The sequence below is a fragment of the Pipistrellus kuhlii genome, unplaced genomic scaffold (genome assembly GCF_014108245.1).
Source record: "Pipistrellus kuhlii isolate mPipKuh1 unplaced genomic scaffold, mPipKuh1.p scaffold_m20_p_9, whole genome shotgun sequence".
In the NCBI taxonomy this organism is placed as follows: domain Eukaryota; kingdom Metazoa; phylum Chordata; class Mammalia; order Chiroptera; family Vespertilionidae; genus Pipistrellus; species Pipistrellus kuhlii.
Window position 1 is genome coordinate 63,801,986 of NW_023425595.1, and position 17,102 is coordinate 63,819,087.

The 17,102-nt window shown below is 52.1% G+C and overlaps 1 protein-coding gene across 1 annotated transcript in view; it reads left to right on the forward strand.

Moving 5' to 3' along the window:
• Positions 1-11,615, forward strand: part of HTR3B (5-hydroxytryptamine receptor 3B) — a 44,002-nt gene extending 32,387 nt beyond the window's left edge. Inside the window, exons 9-11 of the mRNA XM_045578152.1 lie at positions 8,393-8,603; positions 8,737-8,919; positions 9,723-11,615. Coding sequence (XP_045434108.1) covers positions 8,393-8,603; positions 8,737-8,919; positions 9,723-9,958 — 630 coding nt within the window. The 3' untranslated portion in view covers positions 9,959-11,615. The remainder of the gene's footprint in view (positions 1-8,392; positions 8,604-8,736; positions 8,920-9,722) is intronic.
• The last annotated feature ends 5,487 nt before the right edge of the window (positions 11,616-17,102 follow it).

Consider the following 17,102-nt stretch of genomic DNA (forward strand, 5'->3'; position numbering starts at 1 on the left):
TTGGGGGTTGGGGGTGGGGCGCAGGACAGTGAAGCCCGCTGCTCTGCACTCCCGAGAGCCATTCTCCCTTCCCCGGCCCTCCTGGCCAACCACCCTGAATGTGAGCAAAAGCAGGTTCCTGCAGCCCACAGACTCAGCACTATCATGCAGCTCTGCTTTCCTGCACAAAGTCTGCCAGTGGTGGCGGCAGTTTGGGGAGTGGTAGGAGGGGGCATCCTTTATGTCAGGAAAGGGATTCCATTGAAAAACAGAAAAGGCAGACCAGGATACACAAGATGAATTGTCCTGGAAATAAGGCTTTTGAGTAAGAAGGAAAGTTGAGACTAGACTAAGGTGCTATGGTTACAATGGATAATTGCGTGTTAAGGGGTAGCGGCTGTGAAAGGCGGTGTCATTGCAGGCACAGACGCCCTGCATTGGAGAAAAGGTGCACGCAGCTCCCCAGGAAGGCTCTCGTTAAGTGAGAACCCCTGAGAGACAGCTGCTGTGTGACCCTGATCCGTATCCCCCTGGACACTAGCTGATCGCCACTCATGTATTCTTAGTGGTGGGTCTGAGTTCTGGCCTGTTTTGCTTGGTTTTTAGCAAAGCCTGTATTGTGGCTTGTTTGTCCACTTTTTTTTTTTTTTTTTAAGTGAGGGGAAGGGAGTGGAGAAAAGAGAGCTTTTTAAATTTCAATGAGTTTCTTGGCTCAGAGTAAACACCTCATTAATTTTAAAGATATCAGCCCGCAAACATTATTAATGCAGCCGAATAATGGAGAGCATTAAAGGGAAATGTGAGGGAGCAGCACATGCAAGGTGGGGCACAGTCACCTACCAAGCACCCCGAGAACGCTGCACACGCCATTACCTGGGCTGCACGGAGAGGGGGGGAAGCAGAAATGGGCAGGTACACGCACACACTCTCTGCATAGGCGGCCATTGCTGGTAGACACATGCCCTCAATACTAACCTGTCATCTCGACAGTGGCTGAGGACTGTGTGCACTACCCTGCCCAGCTGGGGAGAAAGACTGCCTACGGGAAGCTTCTGGGCCTGTGGCTCCCAGCACTTGGTTCTCCACTCACAGGGTCTGTGATGGGCGTGGTGAAGGCAGGTTTCCGGCTCTGAGAGCTCTTCCCTGGGCCCTTTGCCCGGGGCCTAAGGTGGGTGATCCAGCAGGGCTGGCGGCCACCTGGCCCTCCAGAACAGACGGGGGCAAGAATCCTGAGCAGACTCACAGATCACATTTGGCTGGGCAGGGAGTTAGACTCGGGAGCTTGAAGGAGATTTGGTGGCTTTCCCAATCCTGTCTCCGTTGACCGCTGCCAGCCTCCCTGCTTCCCCAGTCCTGCTCTGTGCACCGTGGCTGGGCTCAGCTGCCCTGACTTCATCCCACACATCCTTCTCTGAGTTCAGCGGCCGAGGCATGTGTCCTTCAGCACCCGTGGCCAATAACAAGACATTTGGAGCCCAGTTCCATTCAGACATTGGGCAGAATCACCTCCCTCTGAATCTGATCACCTGCTGAGTCCCAGTCCAGGCTGGGACAGCAGGGGGTCGGGGACAGGTGGGCAGGCAGGAGCTACAATGATCTATCTGTTCCAAATACGTGTCTGCCACCTGGGCCTGAGGTACACTGCTGCCATCAAAACCAAATCCAATGTTCTGGCTGCGCCCCTAGTTCCAGCTAACGTGCAATCGTATCTGCCAGCCATGGGGCACGTACTGCCGAAGCCTGGCATGGGGCTGCAGCCCTAGGGTCCCAAGCACAGCCCCCCTACCTGCAAGGGTGTCTGCGAGCAGCCAGTGCCGCCGGAGCCAGCAGCCCCTGGAGGGGGGGTTTCTTCCAACACCCCCTCAGAGGTGATAGTTCCCAGAAACAGCAGGGCCAGCATTCGGTGTCTGTATACTGGCATTTTTGTTTTTGTTTTTTAAAGAATGAGGGTAGCCCTGGCCGGTTTGGCTAAGTGGATAGAGCATCGGCCTGGGGACTGAAAGGACCCGGGTTCAGTTCTGATGAAGGGCATGTGCCTTGGTTGCGGGCACATCCTCAGTAGGAGGCATGAAGGAGGCAGCTGATCAATGTTTTCTCTCATCGATGTTTCTAACTCTCTATCTTCCTCCCTTTCTCTCTGTAAAAAAAAAAAAAAATCGATAAAAAATACAAGAATGAGGGTAGAAGGGGAAGAAGGTAGGAATAAAAATTAAGAATGCATGTTGGATAGAAGAGAGTGGACACTGTGAGAACTAACGTGAGTCCAACCACAGAGCCGCACACCGAGTAAACGCTCAATCAGGCAGGAAGGGGGGTCCACAGGCAGATTCCAGGAAAATGCGGAGGGCCGTTTGGGAAAGAAAGGTGCCTCGTCTTTTTCTCCTGACGTGATTTTCTTTTCTAGTTTAGGAAGAGTTGTCTGTTCAGATACCTATTCAATGCAGCTCATAAACTTGATAGAAGATTCTTCTGAGTACCACCAGGCCAAGAATGGGAGAGATGGGGAGAAGGAGGAGGAGGAGGAATGGCGGGGGATGGGAGGGGGGAGAGAGAGAAAGAGAGAAGAGAGAGAGAGAGAAAGAGAGAGAGAGAGAGAGAGAGAGAGAGAGAGAGAGAGAGAGAGGAAAGAGAGGGGGAGAGAAGGAGAGGGAGAGAGAGGGAGAGAGAGAGAGGGAGAGAGAGAGAGAGAGAGAGAGAGAGAGAGAGAGAGAGAGAGAGAGAGGAGATATGAATTTAGAGCCCTAGAAATCTTTCCAGGGTCACTCAAGTAATCCCAGAATCACGGGCTCTGCTAATCCCACTGAGCTATGATCCAAATTTGAGAAACTCTCCCTCAGTGGAAAGATCTTAGATAGATGGCAGCCACTTCCCCATTCTTTCTGAATTAGGAATGTGGAGAGGGGCTTAGGAGAAGAGGAAAATGGGCTTCGGTATGAAGCCTGAGTCTGGGCGTCAAAATTCCAACTATGTCATAAAGACGGTCATGCAAAATTGAGTACTGGTGGGGTCTACCATCACAGAGGCAATTAGAGGCTAACCTTGGGGCCTATTCCATCTCCAAGGAGCTCTCCACACACACATTCGGAATTAGATTGATCTCTTTCATTAACAACAATAGGCTCCAAATACCTTTGTGTACTTATTATTACCTGGCTTTAATGGATAATGAAATTGTGGCATAATATTGCTAACACCTGAAGGGTGTCTAATGGAGAACACAGACTGAAACTAAAGTGCTTTTCCTTCCCTTTCTGTGAAATTTAAAGGCACCGGCTCCCTTAGTCCATTAGAAATGATGGGCTCTAGGTAGGGGCAGCTCCACAGAGAACAGCGTCTCACTGAGCTGGCGGTGACGTACCTCCCCCAGAAGAAGCAGGGCCGTTGCCTCTGGCGTACCCACGGAGAGGTAGCCCTCAGAGGGTGACCTCAGCTGCAGAGCCCCCATTTGGGCTGCTCCCAGGATCCCACCCCATTGAATAAAAATAGAATTATTAATAGACTACAGTGCAACTCAACAAACAGCCTTTAAGCTCTTGTCTGTGCCAGGCTCCACGGTAAGCAAGCACGGAGGACACACACATGAATAAAACAAGGCTCCCGGGACCTGTCATAGACCTCACAGTCGCTCAGGGAGACATACGAACAATCACCACAGGCGTGAGCATTTGCTCGGTGTCAGGCCCCGTTCTACGAGTTTGTACACGTAACCCCCACACCTGGAGGAGATAGATAGGTGCGCTACGTGTCTGTGTTTCCACAAACGGATGAATTGGGCTGCAGAGAAGTTAAGTCATTTACCAGGGGTGGCTCGTGGAGCCTGGGCTTGAACCCAGGCAATCTAACACAAGAAACGATGCCTAGTCCCATGTGATGATGATACAACTAAACATAACGCAGCACATCCAGTCCGTTCTTTGGCATCTGTGCACTGTGCGTTACTGCGCAAGGCCCGGCGTTAGTTTCCCAGAGTTGCCTTAACAAAGCACCACAAACTGTGACTTAAAAGCAACAGAGGTGATTCGTCTCATAGTTCTGAAGCCAGAGCCTGAAATCAAGGTGCCAGCAGGGTTGGTTCCTTCTGGGCTCCCAGGGAGGAGAATCAGTCTCGTGCCCCCTCCTGGTTCCTGCTGTTGCTGGCAGTCTCCAGCAGTCCTTGGCTCACAGAGGTAGCACTGCAATCTCTGCCTTCATCTGGACACGGCCTTCTCCTGTTTGTGTCTCTTCCTCTTAAAAGGACTCTAGTCATATCGGATGAAGGGCACGTCTTCCCCAGTTCTACCTCCTCTGAACGGATCACCATTTCCAAGTTCGGTGACATGATGACCTTCCAGGAGGGCATGGGTTCTTGGACTCATTCTTCAACCCTCTGCAGTCCACCACCCTCTGGCTCCTGGAAATTCGTGTCTGTCCCAAAATGCACTCACCCTGTCCCAGCTCCCCCAAAAATCTTAACCCACACCTGCTCCAACTCTAAGACCAAAATATCATCTTAATGTAAACTCAAAAGAACACAAATCTCAGCATCTGAAGCAGGCACAGCCTCTGGGCGAGGCCCATTCCCCTTCCTCTGGAGACTTGGGAAACATCTAACGCCAGAGTCTGGCTCCTGACTCTATAAGACGGGGAAGTTTCCTATGTACAGTCCTGACTCCAATATTTAGGTTGGAGTCTGACACTCTGTTCATACCCAATTCATGTCTCCTGAACAAGGGAATAAAGGGCTCTGAGGATTGAAAGAGATAATAAAAACAAAACATTTCTGAAAACTGGGGGATAAAGTTACTATTTCTTTAGGCTATCCTTGACTTGTAGAGAAAATTAGCCTGCTCCTAAATCAACCCAGAGGGAAAGGCGGCTCCTTCGCTCTTGAAGAAAACCAAAAACTACAGGCACTATTTTGTGTTTTTTTGTTTGTTTTGTTTGTTTTTTAGTCATTAATACCAGCTTTATTCTAAACACTGGGCTTTCTGCTGCATTAAATATAAACTCTTGAACAACATGGGAACTAGGGGCTATCCCACGTGCCCAGTGCAGTTGAAAATCCTAGCATAGCTGTTAAGTCTCCCCAAACTAAACTACAGTCATCCCTCGGCATGTGTAGAGGATTGGTCCCAGGACCCCTATCGATACTGAAACCCACAGATGCTCAAGTCCCTTCAATAAATCCTAGTCAGCCTTCTGCATTGCAGTTGGTTTAAATCCATAGATGCAAAACCCAGGAATATGGAGTGGAGGCTGATTGTATATTTATTGAAAAAAGTCTGTGTATAAGTGGACCTTCGCAGTTCAAATCCACATTGTTCAGTGCTCGACTGTATTGGAGTCTTGGGTTCAAATTAGTCAGTAGGCCCAAGGAAAATTCAGCAAGCTCTGTACAGGCACTATTTTGTCTGTCTTCGGAAGGGGAGCATCCTTACCAAAGGTAGGAAGATGGATGAGGCTGTTTTGGAGGGCCTGTCTAGATTCACCATTTTATAAGCCAAGCACAGACAGGAGGGGTTTCTGCTCTCTTACACCATAAGCTGCCTCTTTCTGTTCCCACCGTTTTACTTCTGCTTTCAGCTACTGTTGACCCAGCGATGAATACCCTCCCAACAGGACTGGCTACAGAGTTTGTGTGGTCTTAGCACAAAGTGAAAGGCAGCCCCTTGACAAAAAATCACTATGACTTTCAAAACGGCACCAGCAGAGCATTAACAAAGTGCACGCTCCATGCCCCAGGAGCCGCCTGCCCCCCAACCTCTTCGCTCTTGCCACAGCTCTACCCCGCAACTGCATCTTCCTTGGTTCCGGCCCTGCTTTACCCTCATTCCCTGCAGCCGCTTCTGGCTGGGGAGCAGTCATCTCAGCTCCTGCTTTTTCAGAGGAGCTCCACTTGAAGAGTTTTACCATAATCTCAACTGCACCCAAGGTGCTCGGCAAGGCTACAGTGAACTGCTCTTTCAGAAAAGGAAGCAGCCTGGCCCAGCCAGTGTGGCTCAGTGGTTGAGCACTGACCTATGAACCAGGAGGTCATGGTTCATTTCCCACTCAGGACATATGCCAGGTTGCAGGGCTTTATACCCAGTGTGGGTGGGGCGTGCAAGAGGCAGCCAATCAATGAGTCTCTCTCATCATTGATGTATCGATCTCTCTCTCCCTCTCCCTTCTCTGAAATTAATATTTTAAATAGGGAAAATCAGGCATGGAGAGGTTAAATATCTCACCCGGGACCACTGAAACCAGCACGGGTAGGACTTTGGGCCGAGGGCTCTGGAGCTCTGTTCCCTGGACGACGTCTGGACTCTCTGCTTAACCAACGTGCTCACCTATACTTTTCTCTTCACCCCTCATGCAGCAGCCACCATGAAGCCTCTACAGGGTTTTCCGCTTCTACTCACCAGAGACAGCAAGCTTGGTCACCCCCCACGCGTATGCCCAGATCACCAGCCTGGGCCCACACGCCAGGACCCCATGGACTCTGCCCACTGGGCACCCTGCTCACTGCCCCCATCCAACCACAGCCAGGCACAGCGGGATGAGGGGGAGCTAGGGGTACAGGTTGATGACAGCTCATTTTGTTGTTGTTTTGCTGTTGATTGCACTTCAGTAGAAATGGGTTTTAACCAAATTATTGCAAAGCAGTGAGTGCTGCTCTGGTTTAGGTACCTGCAGCCAATTATGTTTAATGTGAAAGACAACAACCAGACTGCAATCCGCCAAACACTCGGCCTGTCAAGCACCACTGAGACGGAATATGCTCTCAGACCCAATGGCGAAGGGGGGGCGGGGGGAGGAGGTCCCGCTCTCATCGGCAAGGTGCTGTCTGACCTCCCCCATGCAAGCTCTAGCCCTGCCACTGTCTGCACCATCCCTGGCCTCTGTCTGGCTTATTTCTCTGTGGTTCTCTTCCAGAACAGGAGACAGAGAGGAGGGGGAAGAACCCTGAACTCAACTCAGAGGTCTGGCCAGATCAAGAGTTGTAGCTACGCTGTATGAAAAAGAACCCCGGGCTGGAATCGGGAGACATCGGGCTCTTCCCAGCTCTGCCGCTAACTCACCTCGCTGAGGGCTGAGCTTCACTTGTTAAAATCTGTACAGCGGGGCTATGAGGTTACCTGCCAGCAAGCGCGCAGGGAGGATTAACTAAACCACACCATGTGCCTAAGACCACTCCCAAGGGTACCCTCTGACACGTGGAAAACCTGTTGCTTTGAGAATCAGAGAAATGAGAAATTTCAGACATTGTTTTTTCCCCCCAAATCCCAACAGTGAAGGTCCAAAACCAGCCATTTGTTCAGCAAGCACTTATGGAATACCCACTGCAAAATAGGTGTTCCTTTGGCTCTGTGGGAGATCTAACACATTGCTTTTCACCCTCGGAGGGTCCAACGCCTGGTGAGAAAAGCAGCCCTGTCAGTCCCTGGTTTATCTCAAGGGAGGAAACAGTTTGTGTTTATTAAAGACAATTCCTGTCATCATCCCAGAGAAACTAAAAAAATGTGATTTTATGAGGCTCAAATTTCCAGCTACAAAACCCACTCAGCACCCTGCACGGCAGCCACGCCGCGGGCCTCGCTGGGCCTCTCCAGTCGGCCTGTGGCGGGGCCCCTTCTGCCCCTGCTCCCTGCTCCGGAGACTGAGCTGTGGCCTGCAGGACTCCGCTGTTTGGCCGACTGGGACCCAGGCAGGAGATTGGAGCGAGGGGGTGCTTGTCTCCCCATTCTCTCTCTGTGGAGTCGCAGTCAGACTGGCTTTGTCCCTAAGAGGAAGGCACAACTGCTGCAGCCCTGTCCCCACAGCTTCTCTCAGGTCCCTTCAGGCCTAAGGGGTGGAACAGCTCACCGGTGCCCCCGAGCCTCTGGGACACTGCCCTCCTTCCTGTGGCTTTCCTGTGTCCCGCCCACATCCTGTAAACCGTCTCTTTATTAAGTCCTCCTCAGATTTCCCAAGTCAGTTATGCTTTGCTCCTGCCCAGACTCCGACGGATACACTCACAGGTGCTAAGCAGCTCATGTTCCAAGTAAGAAGACAGACTAGATCCCAAACACACACTGTGTTGCATCACACGTGGTTTAAGAGGGAAGATTTCAGTGTAAGCCCTGGTTTTAAAACAGTTTCCCACTAACCAGCTCTGTGAGCTTACACAAGCAGTTTCATCTCTAGGAACCTGGGATTCGATGTCTGCGAAACGGGGATAACAATACTCAGCCCTAGAGCTGCTGTGAGGACTGGCTGAGACAAAACAGGGAACTCTTAGTCGGGTGCCTACCAAACAGCAGGTGGTTCTAACCTACAAAACAGTTTCCTGTTTCTGAGCCACATAGACTTTTCACATTACACAACACGGTCAGGATTTCTTGGCTTTGGTTTTGGCCAAACGTTAGTCCATCGGCTTAGACCCTCTTTCAACAGCTTCCTTGTCCCTGTCCAGGTGGTGATTCGCAGGCGCCCGCTGGTCTATGTGGTGAGCCTGCTGATTCCCAGCATCTTCCTCATGCTGGTGGACCTGGGCAGCTTCTACATCCCCCCCACCTGCCGCGCCAGGATCGTGTTCAAGACCAGCGTGCTGGTGGGCTACACCGTTTTCAGGGTCAACATGTCGGACGAGATGCCACAGAGCACAGTGCGCACCCCTCTGATTGGTAAGCAGCCTTGGGGTCGCCAGACATTTGTCTTGCATGACTCGTGGCAAAGATTTGCTGCTGCGTTTCAGATCTGGGGAGGGAGGGGCCCCCGAGACCCCAGCTAACTCCACCTCCTGGTTCCTTCCCTCAGGCATCTTCTTCACCGTCTGCATGGCCTTCCTGGTGCTCAGCTTATCCAAGTCCATCTTGTTGATCAAATTCCTTCACGAAGAGCAGCACAGCGGGCAGGAGCGGCCCCTCTTATGCCTTGGAGGGGACAGCGATGCTGATGGGCTTATAATGGATCGCAGGGCCCATCTTGATGGGGTGGCAGGTTTGTGAGAAGCTTTGAGGTCCCGTTCCCACTGATGGAGCACTGGGCAGCGTGAGAAACCTGAACCATCTGCTTGTCGGCCTCTGTGCTGTGTTTGACATAGCCTTTCTGGGGACTGAAGGCCACTGACTCCTGCTGGCTTCCCAGAAAGTCTCATTTCAGCTTGGAGGTCAGGTCCTCGATTCCCTTAGCTTGTTTTATTTCCTAAGTGCCGTGTGCACAGGCGCATGCATAAACACACTGTGTGGCTTTGGATTGCAGTAGCTTAATGTGCAAAGGTTTAAAAATCATCTCTGCCACGAAGCTCCGCTTGGGTCAACCTGGGCTGTCCCCAGCTCCGAAAGCCTCCTGAATGGGTCTGGCCTAGACACCCCACACAGATATGCTCTCCAGGGCTCCCTCCGGCAATTTCACCTCTAGGAACCTGGGATTCCTCGTATATAAAATGGAGATAATAACATCCAGCCCTAGAGTTGCTGTGAGGATTGACTAAGACAAAACATGGGGAACACAGTCTGGTGCCAAGTAAACAGCAGTGGGAAGTAAATGGTAGCTTCTTTTATAGTTATTATAATTATTAGTAATATTGATATTAGTTTTATCTAAAAACTTAAAAGGATTTTTCTACATTCTAAACCCCTGAGCAGGTGGGAAGAGATTCCTCGCCCCCAACTCAACCCACTGTCCTGTTTCACCTACAACCTTTCTTGAAGGGGGAGGCCATCAGCCTCAATGGGAAGTTTGAGGGGCCTGGTTGACTGGTATCGTCCCTGGTTGACTGGGTGTTCTCCTCTCTCATGCAGAGTCCCCTGTTTCTCAAGAGCACCAGGCCCACTCCAGGACCCTGAAGGAAGTCTTGTCCCAGCTTCAATCCATCAGCAAGTACTTCCAAGCCCAGGACCAGGCAGCCCAGCAGGAGGTCGGATGGTTGGCCCTCCTGGAACGCATTGACCGGCTGCTCTTCCAAGGCTACCTGGTGATGCTGGGACTCTATGCCGTCACGCTGTGCTCCCTCTGGGCTCTGTGGAGCCGCCTGTGAAGGCGGGTGTGGCTGGCCTCCGTCCATGTGCTTTCACAGCAGGCGGAGGCTGAGAATTTTGTGAGGAGACTAGAGAGGAATGGTGGGTTAAAAGCTCTCCAGCCCCTGCTGCCTCTTTTCATTCAGTCCAGGCATGCACACCTAATGGGAGATTAAATGACCCAGGAGTAATGTAGTCATGATGAAAATGCATAAACAGTTTGGGGCATACAGGGAACAGTGATCCCTGTTAGCAATCTCTTTCAGAAAATTCCCAAGTACATCCAGCACTTCGCATGTATGTTTCCGCAGGTTTATTTAAGTGTAAGATCCTTCCATCTCCCAGCCCTGTCTTGATCACTTATTTAGTCAGTCCTTCAACAAAATCTTTATTGGGTGTCAGATAAATTCTAGGCATTGTATTAAGCATACCAGAAAATACAAAACAGGTTAGTCACAGCTCATCCTTCCCTTGACTGGATTCCCGACCTTGCATCAACCTTCAGTTCCCTTACATCCAGGCACCTCCCTGCCCTGTTCCCTGGCTCACACTCCATCTCAGCAGCCGAGCCTCTCCACCAGCCTGTATCCCGAAGCTCTTGTACCACTGTGAGCCATCTTCCTCTGCTGCCCCAGCAGCCAGGGCATCACTGATGGAGGGAAACCAGGTGCCAAGGCTCCCAGCGCAGTCTAGGTCACACAGCCAGCACACACCACGTGCGAGGCACTGAGCTAGGGGACAGGCTCAATGCATAGCCCTTGGGTTCAAGGAATTTATAATCTGCTATCCTGTTTCAGTCTGCTTGGGCCGCCATAACAAAATACCACAGGCTCGGTGGCTTAAGCAAAGCTCTATTTTCTCACAGCTACGGAAGCTGGAAGTTCAAGATCGAAGTGCTGGTGGAGTTGGTTTCTTCTGAGGCCTCTCTCCTTGGTTTGTAGATGGCTGTCTTCTCCATGTATCCTCATGTGGCCTTTTCTCTGTGTGTGCCTGTCCACATTTCCTCTTCTTATAAGGACACAGTCATATGTGTCCTCATGACCTTTTTGACTTCACGTCCTAATGACCTCATTTAACTTTAATTACCTTTCTAAAGGCCCCATATTCAAATACAGTCATTTTGTAAGATATAGCATATACATTTTGTGGATACACAATTCAGCCCATAACTCTGACGTGATTATGGAGGCTGGAAGCCTTGAGACCCTGGGAGAGTTGTAGTCTGAGTCTAAAGGCAGTCTGCTGGCGGAGTTCCTCTCGGGGTAGGTCAGTCTTTTCCTATTAAGCCTTCAAAGGATTGGATGAGGCCCACTTACTTTCTGGGGGATAATCAGTTTTATTCAAATTCTACGATTTAAATTTTAACCCCATCTAAATAAATAACTTCACAGAAACATCTAGAATGGCACAATGGCCTAGCAAAGTTGACACATAAAATTAAACAACCCCGATGGCTCCTTAGCTTCCTATCTGTGCCCACAGCTCCTCGTCCTGAACAAAGGAACCCTGATCAGCTGGCACCTGGGTAACTAATCCACTTCTGGCTCATACTCTTTCGTAGCCAAATCTGCATTGATTTGCCTCTTTTGTGGCAGTTCCGATGGTTTCATATCCTGAATCCGAAAATTAGAATTCAAGCTTTCCACAACATTTCCCTCCCCTACACGTAACTCTTCACTTCTCACTGCTTCCCATGACAGTCTGTGGTCCAGCCACGCCAACCAGCTGGCCACCTCCTTGGGAGGCTTTTCCTTCCATCTCAGCCTCTCCCCTCAGTTCACTCGCCCAAGTGTCACTGAGAGTCCGGCCCACAGCAGCCTCCTTCCCCCAACTGTTGTCACTTTGTCATCTCATGACCCTTCCCTCTTCTCTACCTTCAGTCTTACATTCCCCGTTTTCCTACTCCCTTGGAATGCTTTGTGGCCGTGTGTGTGTGTGTGTGTGTACATCACTTGTCAAATAGATCACGCATACCTAGGACAGTAATTCTGTTTTCTATTTCTAGTTTATCCCTCACCTCTGCCCAGGTCCATACAGAGTTTTGCTTATGGTGATTCTGCAATAACTATTACAGAGCAACTCATTCTAGCTCATGGATGATGTACATGTTTCCAGTGTGTCTTCCCAAGTCTGAGGGCCAACACTGACTTAAGGCCAAACACCCAGTCCCTCACCATCTCTCACTCCAAGGCAGCCAGGGAGTTGGGTTGGAGAGTACAGTGGGCTGGATGACACTCACCAGTCCTAACACTGCCACAGAGGATGCAAAAGTCCAAAGCTGTTTGCTGAAAACTTTTCCAGCACTCAAATTGCCTTTTAAAAAAATCTGCCTCCCTCCTTCCCCCTGCCCCCAAAGAAAAAGAATTTAAATTCAAACAGCCTTTACCTGCATCCTCTCTCTCTCATTACCTCCCAGTTAGTGTTCAATGCCAATTGCCCATGAAATTCCACTGCTGCTGTTAATGAAATGAGGAGCATAAGAAGTTTGTGAGCAGGAAGTGTCCATGCAAACCTCCACCTGTCTCTCTCCTCACTTCCTACTCTGTGCCACTGGCTTCCTCCGCCTCGGCCTGCTCAGTTAGCCTCTGAGTCCATCCCTAAGTCTCCCTCCACTTCCTCAGTTGCTAGAGGAGGAAAAAGCCGGTGGCCAACTCCCCACTATGGAGTCTCCTTCCTTTCCAGCCGTGTCTTGGAGAAAGCACCTGATTTTGATTGTGGTTCCACCACCATCTTTTGAGGGACCTTGAGCTTAACTTCTCGGAGCTTCTGCTTTCACTATTTGACATTGGGGCTCTACCCACATCACAGAATTTTAAAGATCAGCATGAAGCAATGTATTCAACAGCACTTTGAAGAGTAAATAATACACCACAAAATAAAATATCTGCTTGCTATGAGCAGATGGGTTCCATGTTTGAGTCTTTGTGGGCTCCCGTTCCAGCCACCTCTATCAGAGTCCAGTTATTGTCTCTGGTACTTCCCAAAGCGCTTTATTCCCAAGGTCAAGGCTGAAGCCATCACATGCCTCCTTGTAGGGGACTTCAGGGGAGGGGGGCTGCCAAAGGGACTTTCTATCCCACTTCCATTACAGCTCCTTCCTTTGCTCCCTTCCCAAAGAAGATCTTTCAAGCCCTGGCTAAGTTGGTTGAGCATCATCCCATGCACCGAGAGGTCACTGGTTTAAATCCTGGTCAGGTGCACATGTCCAGGTTTTGGGATCCATCCCCAGTAGGGGACATGCAGGAGGTAGCATCTCTCTCTCTCTCTCTCTCTCTCTCTCTCTCTCTCTCTCTCTCTCTCTCTCTCTCCCTCTCTCTCTCTCTCTCCTCTTTCTCTAAACTCAATTAAAAATATTTTTCAAAAAGAACATCTCTCAGGTTTTTTACATCAGCCTCTGAGAAGCAGCCCTTTGGAGTGAAGACTGGCCAATAAGCTGGGCTCCAGTGTGGCCTCCTCTGTTCATGTGCCAAGTGATGCTGATCTCAGCACAGCAGGCAGGCCAGGGCCAGCTCTACACTGGGAGCACTGCCGTTACTAACAAGTGGCACCTGACTGGCATGGCCCAGTGGTTGAGCATTGACTATGAATCAGGAAGTCACGATTCGAGTCCCAGTCAGGGCACCGGCCTGGGTTGTGGGCTCGATCCCCATTGTGGGGCGTGCAGGAGGCAGCGGAGGAATGATTCTCTCTCATCATTGGTATTCCCATTTCTCCCTTCCTCTCCCTTTCTCTCTGAAATCAATACACACACACACACACACACACACACACACACACAGTGGCATGAAAGTCCTCCTTCTGGGATGGTGTCCCTCCACCATGGGAGGAAGACAGGGTGCCAGGAGCCCGTGTTTACACAGCAGCCGTAGCTCAGACCCTCTGTGTGTTTATAAATCTCATGTTGCCTATTTCATGGGGAAAGGAAACTGAGGAACAGAGCAAAACCGAAATTCTCCCAGCTGTGAGTGCTCCTACCATCTGCTGCTTCCCAGAGCCTAAGCGGCTCAGCACTCACCGAGAAACCACAGCTCCGATTGGGGATTGGGGATGTGGGCGCCTGGAATAGCAGCCATTAAGCACGGCCCCCGGCTAGACGGGCAGCCTCTGCTCATCCTCACGTCTCAGCGTAACTGCCGGGGCTGTGGCTTCTCGGAGCCTCTGCAGCCTTTTGGGTGACCGTTCGAGGGTCTCGCTCTCCTCTCAGACGGCCCATCTCCTTCCTGGTTGTGCAGAGGAGAGGAGCTTTAGTGGGGAAGGAGCTGTGCCCTCGTCTCTCCCCAGTCTAGGACACAACCACCTGCAGGGTCTGCTCTAAGCCTGGACAGGTCAGACCAGGAAGCAAACGAGAGAGTTGCCGGGGTGAGAGCGCAGGGCAGAGCCCTTCCTCAGCACAGGGTTCCCGGTCCCCTCACTTCTCAAGGATCCCCTGGGCCCTGAGGTATCTCACAACTCCAGATCTTGGGCTTGCGGGTCAGGAGTTTCCCCACCAGTTCCTGGACGGTGGATGGTCACTGCGGGGTAGAGGCCTCGGTGCCATGTTCCCTCCAGGAAGGCGATGCCTCCCTCCCTGCCAGGCCAGGCACCTCCCTGCCCTGTTCCCCGGCTCACCCTCCATCTCAGCAGCCCAAGCCTCCCAGCCTGTTATTTACCTGCGAGGGAGGCGGTAAGAGCTTCGTAATTAGCAGAGCAATAGCACGGAAGCTCTTATGAGCAGCCTCTTCTCGCCACACTCTGGTGTCTGTAATTGAAATGACCCCCGCCGGCGGCTAGATTGGGGACTGAGCAGCCCACTGTGCTGCCCAGCCCTCCCCTGTCCTGTCAGGGGGGTGATGTAGTTAAGTTTGCGCTTCATTTGGCAGAGTCAGTAAACGGGAATGCAGGGAGGGCCCTGCAGCGGGGGGAGGGACTGCTGGACAGGGGCAAGCTCTGTGACAGGCCTGACTCCAGATCTGGAAGCAGGAGCAGGGGAAGGAGAGGAGCCCCCTTGGCCTCCCTCCCTTTCCCCTGGCCCAGTGCCAGGCTCCGAACCCAGGAGCGCTTCCCGGCCCAGGGGGCTCATCAGCTCCTCTCGGTGCCGCTGAGGAGCAGGCTGCACGTGGACGGCCGGCCCCGGTCAGACTGCGCTCCGGTCACCCAGCGAACCCTCAGAGGATCGCTCCAGACTGAGAGCAAGGAAAGCCCTTCCACTGCCCCTCCCCTGAGAGCAGACACCCTCTTTTCTGGAGAACCAAACTGCCAGCACCACAGTCAGGTGCCTTGTTTTCCCGCAGCACCCCCCGCAGCAGAGGCAAACCCCGAGCCAGCCGGCCTCTGTGTCCTGGCCTCAGTGCCTCCAGGGTCCTCCGTGGGCACCCCTCTCCATGTGTGATGTACAGACATAGCCCCTTAGTTCAGCCAAACCCGCTCCTCTCCCCAGAGCTCACTCTGAGAACATGGGCAGAGGCAGGCCTGACACTGTCATCCTTCCTGATCTGTGGCACCTGTGCCAGCCTGGCCCAGAGAACGGGCACAGGGTTTAAATGAAGGAACATGTGCCCCGGCTTCCCAAATGGAGGCCAGCAATAGAGGAGGCGCCTTGCTGCCCTCACCACCACAGCACTGTGTGGGTGTGGGGAGGGAAAGAGCCCCAGGTGACAGGGTAGGCCGGCTGCCGCCACCAACCATTACCCTGAGCCGCTCACTAAAGCCGGCATTCCGTCTCCTCTTCAGTCCCCAAGGCTGCCCAGTGCCTGCTCTCCCCGCCACCTTGTCTCAGCCCCCGTCCCCAGGAGGGACCAAAGCTCTCTCCATCAGACCTGGCCCTGCTGGTGAGCTTTCAAGTGCCCATTAGGTTTTATGGGCGCTGCTTGCAGGACCGCGGGAGGAGCTGGCTCTGGGGCTGCAGGCCCCCCGGTCTCCCTACAGCCTGCCCATCCTTCCGGCCACTCAGCCGTCCCTCTTGCCTTTCAGCTGCCAGGACACTCTCCTGACACCTGGACTTGCTGCTGGGGTACCGGGCAGAGCCCGGGCTTGCCACCGTGGCTTTGTAGGCCTGGGGGCTCCGGGCCTCTTTGGGCAGCAGGGTGGGCATGTGTGTGGGCATGTGTGATTGAGGTGGTAACTCAAAGCTGGAGAGGAACGAACCAGCTCGTTCAAAGCTCTCATGTTGTAGATGAGGCCGAGAAAGGATAACAAGAAGCCCAAGATAATGATAAGACGGTGGTAATGATGCTGATTATCCACTGCCTGCGGGTTCCAACATTGTGTCTAATGTGGCCTATGGTAGGGTAAATGTGTAGATGCAGAAACCAAGGCCCAGAGAGATTAAGTAACTTGCCTTACATCACGCAATGAGTAAGTGACAGAGTGGAGTTTGAACTCAGGGTTATCTGACGTAATATGTAGCTTTGCTAGTGTCCAGATGCATCCAGTACCGCTAGAGAGGCGATGATAAGAACAAGCGCCCCTCTGCCCCAGGGAGCTGTGGCAGTTACAGGAGCTGTGGGGGTGGGAGCCACAAAGATATGAAATTATTACTCTCACCAGCCGAGCCTGAGGAGACCTGGGGTCTTCTGCTCCCCAACGCAGCTTGAGGTTTGTCCTGCTGTAAAGATGCCCCACCCCAGTGCCCTCGAGGGTCCTGGACCAGAATCCTGGGGATCCCATCTGCTCCCAGCCCCGCCTAAAGAGAAGCACTCAGCTTGGTGGTGACAGAATTGGGAATTGGGAAGGCTCCCATGAAATGAGAGAACATGCTTTGCAAAGCGCTACTGCTCTCTGGGCTTCTGGAATCTCCTCCAGGGGAGCCAAAGAGGATGAGTGTCCAGGATGACAATCAGGGGCCACAGTAAAGGTGCAGATGTGACTGTGTCCACAAATGGGCAAAGCGCTGGACACCTCTGGGGGCCTCTTCACTGAGGGCTAATCAGGCACCTGGAAGCAGGAAGTCAGAGGGTCCTATCGGGGAAGCTACTACAGGCCAGCAAGGCACTTCAGGGCCTGGTTACAGTGTTTGGACAGCTCCAGAGGAGATGGAAGTGGGTGGCTCAGCTCGGAACCACACTCCGGAGGAGGAAGCTTTCAGGGTGAAATCACTCGGGAGGTTGCAGGGTCCTCGCACCCCAACCTTGGTTTCTGAGGTTTTGTATGATGTGAGAAAATAGACCTGAGTTTGTGCCTGAGGAA